At 42.8% G+C, this 11,721-nt stretch overlaps 1 protein-coding gene and 1 pseudogene across 1 annotated transcript; one reads left to right on the top strand and one right to left on the bottom strand.

Moving 5' to 3' along the window:
* Positions 1–2,444: 2,444 nt before the first annotated feature.
* On the bottom strand, positions 2,445–3,922 carry LOC137866605 (transcription factor JunD-like; annotated as a pseudogene).
* A 2,526-nt stretch (positions 3,923–6,448) lies between these two features.
* Positions 6,449–9,254, top strand: LOC137866599 (pyroglutamyl-peptidase 1-like). Its single transcript, XM_068702610.1, has 5 exons — positions 6,449–6,584; positions 7,032–7,084; positions 7,296–7,412; positions 7,551–7,783; positions 8,229–9,254. Exons 1-5 carry the CDS (start codon positions 6,554–6,556, stop codon positions 8,443–8,445), a joined length of 651 nt encoding a protein of 216 aa, XP_068558711.1. The 5' UTR covers positions 6,449–6,553; the 3' UTR covers positions 8,446–9,254.
* The last annotated feature ends 2,467 nt before the right edge of the window (positions 9,255–11,721 follow it).

The raw sequence follows: 11,721 nt of genomic DNA, 5'->3' as shown, positions 1-11,721 counted from the left end.
TTCCACAATTTTTATTTATTTATTTTTTTTTAGTGAAATTGGATGGCAGCGTCAGTCTTTTTTTTATTACTTTTTTTGTAACTATTTTTTAAGACACTCGACAGAATACAAAGATAAGGGATGTCCCAAATTGAGCGGAGTGTATAAATGTTTAAACGTCAATAGATATGCATTTGAAAATGCATAAATAATATATAATATATATACATAAATAAGTATATTATACACTACTGATGTAGGGTGTTGGGTTCCTACCTGTGCTTTAGTGAGAGGTGCATGATGTTGTTTTTAACCGACTCTGGTGGATCGGATGGTGATTTTTGTATGAGCTGCTGTCTGAATTCACAGTTTCGGTACTTTTGGAGGAGTCGAGTGGAACTGAAGGTTTCACGCGTTCAGCTCACAGCCCCGTTCTCGTCGCGTTAACGTTCCATTCACTAGAGAGGCGTGTGATTCTGCTGCACCACAGGCCTCTCCACCGGCTTCAGACGGTCACTCGTGTCACGGTGGAAGATATTTTCATCTCCACGTTTTCGGGGGAACCGTATGTTTTTTTTTTAAGCATGTTAAATGTCAAATTGTGAGTTTTCTCTCTCTCTGATGCTACGGTTTCGGGATTTGTCTGCTCGTGTAATACGGTACAAACCCGTAATGTAAGTCATGCAAGGCATGCGGAAATACTTTCAACATTTAAGTTATTTCAAAATAAAGCGTAATTTATTTTGTATTATTTATATCTACGTGTTCTTCCTAGATTATGCATTGCGGTCTGCACTGTACTTTTTAAAAGGAGACGTTCAATAGTATTTCGATTGCTTAAACTCTCCCGGCTTTGAAATGAAAAACGTATTTGTGTTTACAGTGAATATAACGTTTGAGATGCTTCCTCGAGAGGGAAAGTTTCCGGTTTTTAAGAGTCTCTTATATCATATCAGCACAGCTTCGGTGGAAGTTTGTTTGTCTTTTGATATCGGTTATGTAACTTCCCAGACTTAGGCAGTGTAAAAGCAGACTGTTCTCTCAGAGCAATAGGAGTCGTCTCTCTCTCTCCACACCCAAATATGAGCAATGCACCACCCTGCTGAAGGTGTGTACTGTACCTACTGTACGCTGGTTAGCGGATGTACGGTTTCTGCAAAGGCGGTCTTAACAATCGTCCCGTCTGAAGACGTGTCCACATCAGACCGCTAACTAAGCGTGTGTGGTGATGTTTTCCTTATCTGTGCAGCAGCTTCAAAGAGGGGGAACTGTTTGGGAAGTAAAGTGAATACTCTGAACACTTTGTTAAAAACACACATTCTTACTGCAGTTGTTCACTTTTGACTTTTTTGTTACTTTTTATTTATTGTGTTTTGCTACAGCTGTAAACTTGCCGGAGACTTAGGAACACTTCTCCATCCTCTCCTCCTCTTCTTCTTCCTTCCTCCTCATAAATATCTCTTGTAAATAGGAATTTTCTGCCTGTCGGGTGTTAGTTGTGTGAATTGTCCTGTAATTCTGTAATTTGCCAGATTGCTAAAATGAGGAATCAATAAAAGAAATTCTAAAAGCTGGAGTTTGTTTTTTGTTTTTTTTACCGGTTCAACAATTATTCTCAAGAATCACCAATTTACAGAAAGTGAACACGTGACGTTTGACAGAGTGGTTTGGAGTAGGTTGTATTTTGCCCAGCAGAGGGCACAACGCTGCAATAATCTCTTGTTTTCTACCCTCAAGAGTTGTTTGACCATCTATGGTTCGGTTCAGCTTTTCCCCCCTACTGCTCTTAACACAACACTCACAGTGCCAACCGCAAAATAGATATAAATTTATCCCTTCTGCCTAATAATAAAGCAAGCAGAGCCTCCCGGTGGTAAGAAACAGAACACGTGAGCTTTAGTAATGTAGTGAATTTAATAAATGTCAGGTAGAGACTACACGTGGGTAGATAATTGGGGGGGGGTTCTCAGCACGTACACATACATTCATGGAAGTTTGGTGACTGAAGAACTACACAGCAGCCACCGTAATGAAAAAAACACAATAGTTACTGTACACGAAAGCAACAAGACATGCAGTGTTCATTTTTGCAACAAAATAAAAGAAAAAAAAAACAAGAAGTAAGACCATATGTAAAATAAGAAATGTTTCAGTAAATAAAAATATATATTTGTCATTGCTAAGTGCTTGTAAACAAGTAAGGCATTATATTACACATTGGGTGACAGCACTTGGTGACACCCTGGTGTTTTGGTTGCACTCCTCTTGAGATTGTCCAGCTTACACGCATATACACGCTATCCCACAACCAGTCCATTTCATAGCAGTTTGCTACATGGGCCCCCCCCCCCCCCAAAAAAAAAAAAAAAAAAAAAATTAAAACAAAAATTAGGGCAACAAAAATAAGTCTGTTTGCTGCGTAACACTGCTGCTGCCAGATTGTCAGGAATCCAGATAGAAGGCTGGCAGACCACACCTGCTGCTGGTTAACCTGTCATTATCCAGTAGACGTGCAGCTCTCATCAGGGTCCGTCTGTCGCACTGAGCTGTGCAACAAAAAAATGTTCTTGTGTTCCTCAGTTACAGGCATGTTCTGGAGGGTTTGCATTTACAATGGCCTCGTATCAATTCTCTGATAAGGATTTTGTGTTACAAAAGGGCAAATGTTCCGCTTTATACAGGCCTGCGTCCTCGGCGCATACTTAAGAGCAGTATAAACATCCACGAGGAGCTCCATTAGTAGCCTGGACCTGGTTTGGTAAAAGCTGACATCCGCTGCTGACATGGTTCATCACCTTCTGCTTCAGCTGGGGCCACTTGCTCCCTGAGGACGCTGGGCTGTGGAGGCCAGCTCGGTGTTTTGCGTTTTTAGGTTCTTGACCTTGTCCTCCAGCCGGGAGATCCTCTCCAGCTTTCTCTTGCGACATTTGGAGGCGGCTATCCTGTTCCGCAGCTTTTTCCTCTCCCGCCTTGATGCGCTCCTGGTTGTCCATGTCGATAGGAGACAGCGGGGGGCTGTCCCCGAAGCTCTGCATGTCTGGTACGGTCTGAGGCTCGTCCTTCACCAAACCGGCAGCCTGGAGTCGTGACAGAGCGGCCGCGGCGGCCGCCTGTTGCTGCGCGCTGGCCAGATGAGACGGAGGCGGCGGGAAGGGGATGGTGTCCGTGGAGTAGTTGATGGAGGTGGCTCCCAGCGGACTGGCCGCATAGCCGTTCAAAGTAGTGTAAACGGAAGGTCTGATGTCTGAAGCCCGCCGGAGCCCACTGCGTTGGCTGATCCGAGGAGCTCCAGTCTGTCCACGGAGACGCACCCCCGCCTCGCTCAGCTGATTCTGCTTGTGAAGATCCTCCAGCGCCTTGACGAAGCCTTCCGCGAACTCCTGCTCGTCACTGGCGGACTTCGGGTACAGGAACTGGGAGGCCGAGTTGGCGGTGGTGACCAGACCGTTCGACTGGATGATAAGGCGCTCCAGGTCCGGAGTGGTTAGCTTCAAGAGTCCAAGTCCGGGGAGTTGAGGAGTCCGTCTGTGTCCCGGAGCGGGTTTGATTGAGCTCGGAGTTGTGGTCGTCCAGGTTCAGATTAATGTCCTTCTTCATCATCGTGCTCTGGGAATAGATGCTGAAGACCCTCGGAGTGTTCACGGTGCCTGGGTAGAGGGTTGTTTCCATTCTACACCCTCACATGAGGGAGTGTTGAGCGTTACGCATTAATGATCTCTCGGCAATCCCGATCCAAACATGAGGAAATCAGCTGATCCTTTCTTTTTTACGCGATCCCGTTTCCTCTTCCTCTTCTTGCGTATCAGTCACGCTATCAGTCGACCGCTTGTGCCGCTGTGCCTGAGGGGCTCCGATGTGTCTCTTTCGGCGCGCGGGTGATATTGTCTTTTCCCGATGGCACGGCTGCTATGCGCAGCGCCAGACCTCGCTCGCTTTCTAGCCCTAAAAATTCCATTATGTCACTCCAGAGCGCGCAGATTGGCCCAAAATGACGTTGGTTTCCGGTTCAATTTGAATAAGGGGCCGAACCGGTCTTTATTGCCATGGAGACTTTAGGTAAACTACAAACAGTGCAATGCATTGTGGTTTGATGTCATAGCATAAAAAAGCTCAGGGTCGCCAAAAGAGAGCAGAGACTGGGCGGGGAAGGTGTAAGAGGCGAGAGGAAAGAACAGAGGAACAGGCCTCAGCGAAAAGATTCCTTCAACTAAGGCACGTTTAAAAGACCTCAAGAATATAATAGAGTATTATGATCAGCGTCATGTAACGTTGTATTGTATTCTACATGAGTTTAACACACGAGTTAAGTGTAATCGTGTAGCCTACTGTTCCAAAAAAAAAACCCCGAGGCTATAGGATTCCGGAGCGAGACATCATTTGGTCTTAAATGATGTGTTCAAAAAAACTAAAGTCATATTTTATTCCACTTCATCAGCTTTCTAACACTAACCGTGCGAACACCTCTTGTTCCAGTGCTTCAAGGATCAATGGTCACATTCAGTCCTCACTCAAAACCAAGAGAAGGAAACGAGGCTAAGTGCTCTGAAAGTGTTTTCTGGGGAAACTGAGCATAAAGAGGGAAGGAAACAGTGACAGTAGAATGAGGAACCCACGCGTTTTCTATTGATTGACAGCAATGTGGAGATGGGTTTAAATGGCTGATGGATCTTGAGCTATCTCAGTGTCTTCATTCATGCATTTGGTTCCATTAATAAGTGAACAGATTTCATTTTCACAACGATGAATCACAAAGGCTGTGAAATGTCAACATAAGCATTCGTTCTGATACAATTAAGAAATATATTATTACAGAAAGATTAAGAAGATTATACAGTAGAATGCAGGTAATTAATTAATATATATATACATTAATATAACAGAAAATAACAGAATAGAGAATTGGAAGAGGAAATAATAGAATAGAACAAAAACTATTACAAAACAGAACATTATAGAATAGAATAGAGTAGAACATTATATAGCAGAGCATTCAAAATAGAGAATATAATGAAATGTTATATAGAACAGAATAGAAAAAGAATAGGTTGATGTATATCATCATAAAATAGGACATTATATGATAGAATGGAGCAGAACAGAACATAGTAGAATAGAAAGAAACTACAAGAGGCCAACATAGCATACATCCAGTATGCATTGCACAAGGCATTGCCATTTTTATACCCGTGGTGGAAACTAGAATATTGTTATTCCGCCCAAACGCATGCGAGGACGTCAGCAGACGGTCTGCATCAGCACCACGGAGCAGAGAGGGCATCATTAGTTTCCATGGCAACGTTGACATAGCAAGTGACGCAGGCGAGATGGAGAGAGGAAGGTGAACGGGTTGAAGGGAGAAGAGAGGGGGCTGGCAGCGACTGCAGTGCAAGGTTGTGTAGGTGGTTGGTGGAGGTGTTACTGTGTGTGTGTGTGTGTGTGTGTGTGTGTGTGTGTGTGTGTGTGTGTGTGTGAGAGAGAGATGTGGTTCAGAGGCAGAAATCAATGTTGATTCTGTAACCGTAGAGGCATGAATGAGAGACATTAGTTTGAGACATTAACCACAAAAGACTCTTCCAAGAAGAAAAAATAAATACAAATCTCCACCCTATGGAGAAGCATATTTTCTTCAGTGTGCCAGTTTGGAGCCACATAGGGTGCAGTGTCCAGAATGTGTGAGTCATTTCGCAACAAGGGTGTGGACGGCACCGCGGATGAAGAAAGTGGCTGTTGGTCGCTATTAGATTAGCGCTGCCTTCATGACAACAAACCGGGGAGAAGGTTTGTCCTCTGAACTCAGGTAATGGAGCGTGTCAAAGGTCGCGTAAGACACCACCCTCCCCTCCACAGCCCGGAGAAGTGTCCTTTGACTTCAGCTCCCCTGGGATAAGCCAACCTAACATGTTCAGCAACGCCCTTGTGTCACTCTGACGCCGTCACACTGCATACATTCACACCTGGGAGCGACCCAGTAAAACCACGAAGCAGCTCGACTGGAGCGGCTGGTCGGAGGGTTGAATGCTCCGGCCGTATCAACGGTTCTTATTGATGGAGGGAGAAGTTGTTTTTCATTCGCTTCAGCTTCAACAAGGCGGCTTCTCTAACCTTTAATCTGTGAATGCAGTGCAGATGCTCGGTTTTCATTGTCAGCACACACATGTCTTGAATTACTATTCTATTGCATTAAAACAAGTTGGATTAAAAGGATCAGCTGTTTTTTTATCCTCTCCCGTCGTCTTTTCCAAAAAAAAAAAAAAAAAAAAAAAAAAGGGTCTTGAGCTGCATGTTATTAAAGGAACACAAATTCACGAGTCTTCCTTTGTTGTTGTTTTTTTTTCTTCTTCACTTCTTAGCCAAAGGCATTAATTACTGTGGGATGAACTGCTGTTGACGATTGCACGCCCATGCAGTAGATGGCAGTGTGATCCATCCAGGTCTGGTGTGTCGCTTCCTTTAAAGCCCCGAGCCAGAAGAAAAAACAGCAGCCAGCGTAAACAATCCTGGGATTCTGTGCTTGGGATATTTGATCTCCCTTATTATACATCAATGACCATTTTTGTCGTAACAACCAAGCATAATGGCCAATAAGAAGAAAGTAATAGTAACAGGTGAGAGGTTTTAATTGGTTTTAATACAGTGCTGTTGCAGCTCTCATAGTGTTCTGCTTGTGTCAATGGTTGTGTTCATATTGTAAATATGTAACGACACTGATGTTTAGAGAGTAAGGCTGCTGTCAGGAGAGCAGGGTTCTGTGTGCTGCTTTTAGATAAGGAAACAGAGATCTGTATCTGGAAGAGACTGAATAAAAATATGTAATTTTTTTTGCTATTTAAACTGCAAGAAATAAATTATTCTGTGCCTCTCCCACTACTATAATTAATGTTTAACTTGCAACCTTTGGACTTTGAATTAAGAGTCCTTTTTTTATTTTTTATTTTTACAATCACCCTTATGTCCAAAACAGATAAGCATCTTCACTCACTTTATTGTTTACGTAGCTGCACTGTGTCTCATTGCTGCAGTAAAGAATCATGTCGCTGCTCTTTTCTATGCAGGTTTTGAGCCTTTTGGAAAGCATGCAGTGAACTCCAGCTGGGTGGCAGTACAGGTAAGCAGTATCCACTTTTTTTTTTTAATCTAAATATTACATTTAAATAATTTCATAATGAGAAAAATGCACTTAAGGTGGAGTTTTCCCTCACCTGATTAAGGGGTTGTCATTTAGTTTCATTGTGGACATTTAAAAACTTTTAAGACTGCAATTATATATATATATATATATATATATATATATATATATATATTTTTTTTGTGCTAAGGAACTGGAGCGATTGGGGCTGGGTGAAGCAGTAGACCTTTGTGTGTGTGAGGTGCCTGTTGAATACCAGGCTGTTCAGAGCCTTCTTCCATCTCTGTGGAAAGAGCACGATCCGCAGGTATTCATTACAATACATAATACTGTACATGGAAAACCCATTTTTTTTTTTCCCATCAAAAGGTTGTTAAAAATCCATCAATCAATAAAAATAAAAACAACCTCTGCCACCTCTGTCTTTTGGGTGTCCTGTGAGCAGCTGATGGTCCATGTCGGTGTCTCTGGGTTAGCCACCACTGTCGCTCTGGAGCAGTGCGGCCACAACAAGGGCTACAAGCGCCTGGACAACTGCAGCTTCTGCCCAACCTCCCAGTGCTGCATGGACAGCGGGCCCGACTGCATCCACTCCGTCCTGGACATGGACACAGTCTGCGAAAGGGTCAATGACTCTGGCCTCGGGGTCACTATTTCTGTATCTAAGGACGCTGGGCGGTAAGTGATGTGATTTACACACACTCTACACGTGTCGCTAATAACCTTAGTGATGGGGATTCGTTGTTTAAGTGTCCAAGTATGACATGCCGGCGAGACGGAGAGCACAATGGGCCCTTTTCACGGCAGCCATTTTGACATGTCATGGCGGGGGTAAACACAGGTGTTACTAATACAATGAATGATGGTCCCGTTCTATTTTAGTGTGTCACAGCCTATTCAGTGAGCCAGCATGCACAATACTTTAATTTAATATTGTCATGTCAAAATTTCTGCTGCGAAAAGACCTGTTGGTCTCAAACTTTTGTATTGTTTTTAGACCTTTTTTTTTATGAAAAACAGAAAGGAAATTCAGTAAATGAAAATGTAAGTTATTTAAATTAAGTGCGTATTCCTTCAACTCTCACGTCAGACTTTACGTAACCTGACGTCCTTCCCTTGGCAGGTACCTGTGTGACTACACCTACTACACCTCTCTGTACTTGGGGCAGGGTCACTCTGCCTTCATCCATGTGCCTCCGCTCGGAAAACCCTACAGCAGCCAGGACCTGGGCAGAGCTCTCCAGGCCGCCATACAGGAGATGCTGAAACTGCTGGAACTGGATCACACACGCAACGAGCGCCGCAATCACGAGCACCAACGGCGGCATGAGCGCTACTGAGTTCTAGCGCAGCGAGTGACGATGACCCGAGATCGTCAACCGTCAGCTCCGCAAATGAATGGCATGAGTTATCACGTTTTTTGTTGTCAAAAATAGGAGATTGCGTCTGAATTGGGTGCTTTTTAACTGTTGTATCAATTCCAAATTGTAAACCAGGTGTTGTATCTTTAAAAAAAAAAAAAGGTGAAGGTTTTACAAGTTTTGATTACAGCATCTGTTTATTGTAGACCTGGTCTGGGTCTCTTGCACGAATGGGTTTGAATGCGTGCGAGTAGTGGGCATCCGTAAGTTGTTGGTCATGTCTCTACGGTTCTGCCTCTGATGAGACTGTGAAAATGTTGAACACATGCTGTATCACGTGAAAGAGGGATTCATGTGACTTAAGATATAATAGTAGTATTGACAAGGTTATATATATGTTGAAACACTGTGGGAACATTTCACGGTTGCACTGACTGTTTGAGTCACATCCTTCCCCTGCCACCCGTGAGTCTGTCCGCTCACTGATTTAAGGTTTTCCTTTTTCTCCAGTCGGGGTGATTCATGCTGACATTCCCTTGCATTTGCTTGTATTTGCACCAGAGAATTGTAATGACTTTGAAATGACAGGAACATGAAGAAATTAACAGATTCATACACACACACACACACACACACACACACACACACACACATATATATAATGATTTGTTTGTCTCAGGGAATATGTTGCACACACAATCAATATTAAGTAATTTGTGTGTCTGTCCTATGTATGTAGTGCAAAGCCAGCTCACAGCTGTGTGTGATTAAAACATTTATTAAAACACATGTGTTTTTATTTGTCCCTGTCTGTGTGACATCTTCAGTAGAAATACTGCTCGCACTTGTACTGCTTATACTTTTGAGTACAACATCTTGTTCTGTTTTTTTTAATGAAAAAAGTATTGCTCATAGCTTTGAATGATTTGTATCATCACGACACATCATTTTGTTCATTTTTTTTATAGAATTCTTTGGAGGGATAATATCAAGTGTTTTATAAATGGCACTTTGACACTGACACAAAGAACAAGCCTTGTTCGCCTTCCTGTTGTTCCTACCTTGAATATTCAAGTGCATGTTATTTTGAGTTACTCAAAGAAACCACACCCATGACAAAAAAAATAAAAAAAATGGGAGCGAGCATCCTGTTTGATCTGTGATCACAACGTGACTTAGGACATTGAGCAGGCCTACTCCGAGGCTCAAAGTTCAAAATGCAGATGTTGCCTTTTTAATTTGTTAATTCTGACGTTCAGTAATTAAGGTTTCTAACCAAGTAAGCATGAAAAAAAAAAAAAAGGTCACGGTCCGGTAGACGAATAAAGACTTGTATGAAAAGGCAAAAACAAAGCGATTAAAGTGATTCCAGACACATCAGGATGAAAAGACAGCAATGTAGGTTTTAATTCTGTATTTATAGACGTTTGATGTTAGAAAGGCAGCTAGGTTTCTAAGTCTGAAGACATTGAGAATTCCTGTGCAGTGAGAAGTATATAAAGTGAGAATAAAGAAACTATCTACTGCGTTTTCCCTGTGTAGTTTTCCAATAAATACTTTCATATTGTATTTACTTCCACATTCCTTGTGCAGGGTGAGTTATGGTGACACAGCGTGTTGTACATTCTTGTTCCACAGACCTGCTGAACTTGTTCTGACCTGATCTGTACAGCATGAAAGGAACATCGTGTTGCTGAACCGTTTTTTTTTGTTTAACGTCTCATGTAGGAAAAGTGATCAAAAACTCTCACCGCATGCATATTTAGTCCTACACTGTTTGGCACAGGAGTAAAACCATTTTTTATCACCTCTCTAAACTTACGAGAAACGTATGAGATGAAACTTGAGGATTTGACAGAGAGCCTCAGAGCTGTCTTAACTTGTTCGGCGATGGTAAATGAGGACAATGTTTCAGCTGTGGACACAAAAAAAAGAACTATTAGTTTAAAACAACAATGTTCCTTAAAGTCACTGACTGAATGATCATATGTGATCTAAAAATGAGACAATTTTGTGTTAAATCTGAATATTTGTAGTGAGCCCAAGCAAACCCACACAGTCCTTTAAAGGTTCATACAGTGGCTTGCAAAAGTATTCATACCCCTTGAACTTTCCCACATTTTGTCACATTACACGCCACAAACATAAATATATTTTATTGGAATTTTATGTGAAAGACCAACACAAAGTGTCACACATGATGATACATGATTTTAAATTTTTTTCTAAAAAAAAAAAAAAAAAAAAAAAAACTGAAAAGTGCAGTGTGCAAAAGTATTCAGCCCCCCCCCTGAGTCAATACTTTGTGGAACCGCCTTTTGCTGCAATTACAGCTGCAAGTCTTTTGGGGTATGTCTCTACCAGCTTTGCACATCTAGAGACGGAGATTTTTGCCCATTCTTCTTTGCAAAACAGCTCAAGCTCAGTCAGATTAGACGGAGAGCGCTTGTGAACGGCGGTTTTCAGATCTTGCCACAGATTCTCGATGGGATTTAGGTCTGGACTGTGACATTCTAACACATGAATATGTTTTGTTTTAAACCATTCCATTGTAGCCCTGGGCTTTATGTTTAGGGTCGTTGTCCTGCTGGAAGGTGAACCTCCGCCCCAGTCTCAAGTCTTTTGCGGACTCCAACAGGTTTTCTTCCAAGATTGCCCTGTATTTGGCTCCATCCATCTTCCCATCAACTCTGACCAACTTCCCTGTCCCTGCTGAAGAGAAGCACCCCCAGAGCATAATGCTACCACCACCACCACCACCACGTTTGACAGTGGGGATGGCGTGTTCAGGGTGATGTGCAGTGTTAGGTTTCCGCCACACATAACGTTTTGCATTTAGGCCAAAAAGTTCAATTTTGGTCTCATCTGACCAGAGCACCTTCTTCCACATGTTTGCTGTGTCCCCCACATGGTTTCTGGCAAACTGCAAACGGGACTTCTTATGGTTTTCTTCTAACAATGGCTTTCTTCTTGCCACTCTTCCATAAAGGCCAGATTTGTGGAGTGCACGCCCAATAGTCGTCCTGTGGACAGATTCGCCCACCTGAGCTGTGGATCTCTGCAGTTCGTCCAGAGTCACCATGGGCCTCTTGGCTGCATCTCTCGTCAGTGCTCTCCTTGTTCGGCCTGTAAGTTTAGGTGGACTGCCGTGTCTTGGTAGGTTTGCAGTTGTGCCATACTCTTTCCATTTCCGGATAATGGATTGAACAGCGCTCCGTGAGATGTTCAAAGCTTGGGAAATCTTTTTATAGCCTA

This window comes from Cebidichthys violaceus, unplaced genomic scaffold (assembly GCF_023349555.1).
Source record: "Cebidichthys violaceus isolate CVI_PGR_0920_01 unplaced genomic scaffold, fCebVio1.0.p SCAF_87, whole genome shotgun sequence".
Classification (NCBI taxonomy): domain Eukaryota; kingdom Metazoa; phylum Chordata; class Actinopteri; order Perciformes; family Stichaeidae; genus Cebidichthys; species Cebidichthys violaceus.
Note: the sequence above shows the minus strand (reverse complement) of the source record. Positions and strands in the feature narration are given on the sequence as shown.

Bases quoted from the DNA above. Each gene is read 5' to 3' on its own strand.
- LOC137866599 (XM_068702610.1), top strand. From the start codon at position 6,554: ATGGCCAATAAGAAGAAAGTAATAGTAACAG. The intron at 6,585-7,031 runs GTGAGAGGTTTT...TTTTCTATGCAG, and splicing joins GAAGAAAGTAATAGTAACAG to GTTTTGAGCCTTTTGGAAAG. The intron at 7,784-8,228 runs GTAAGTGATGTG...TTCCCTTGGCAG, and splicing joins GTATCTAAGGACGCTGGGCG to GTACCTGTGTGACTACACCT.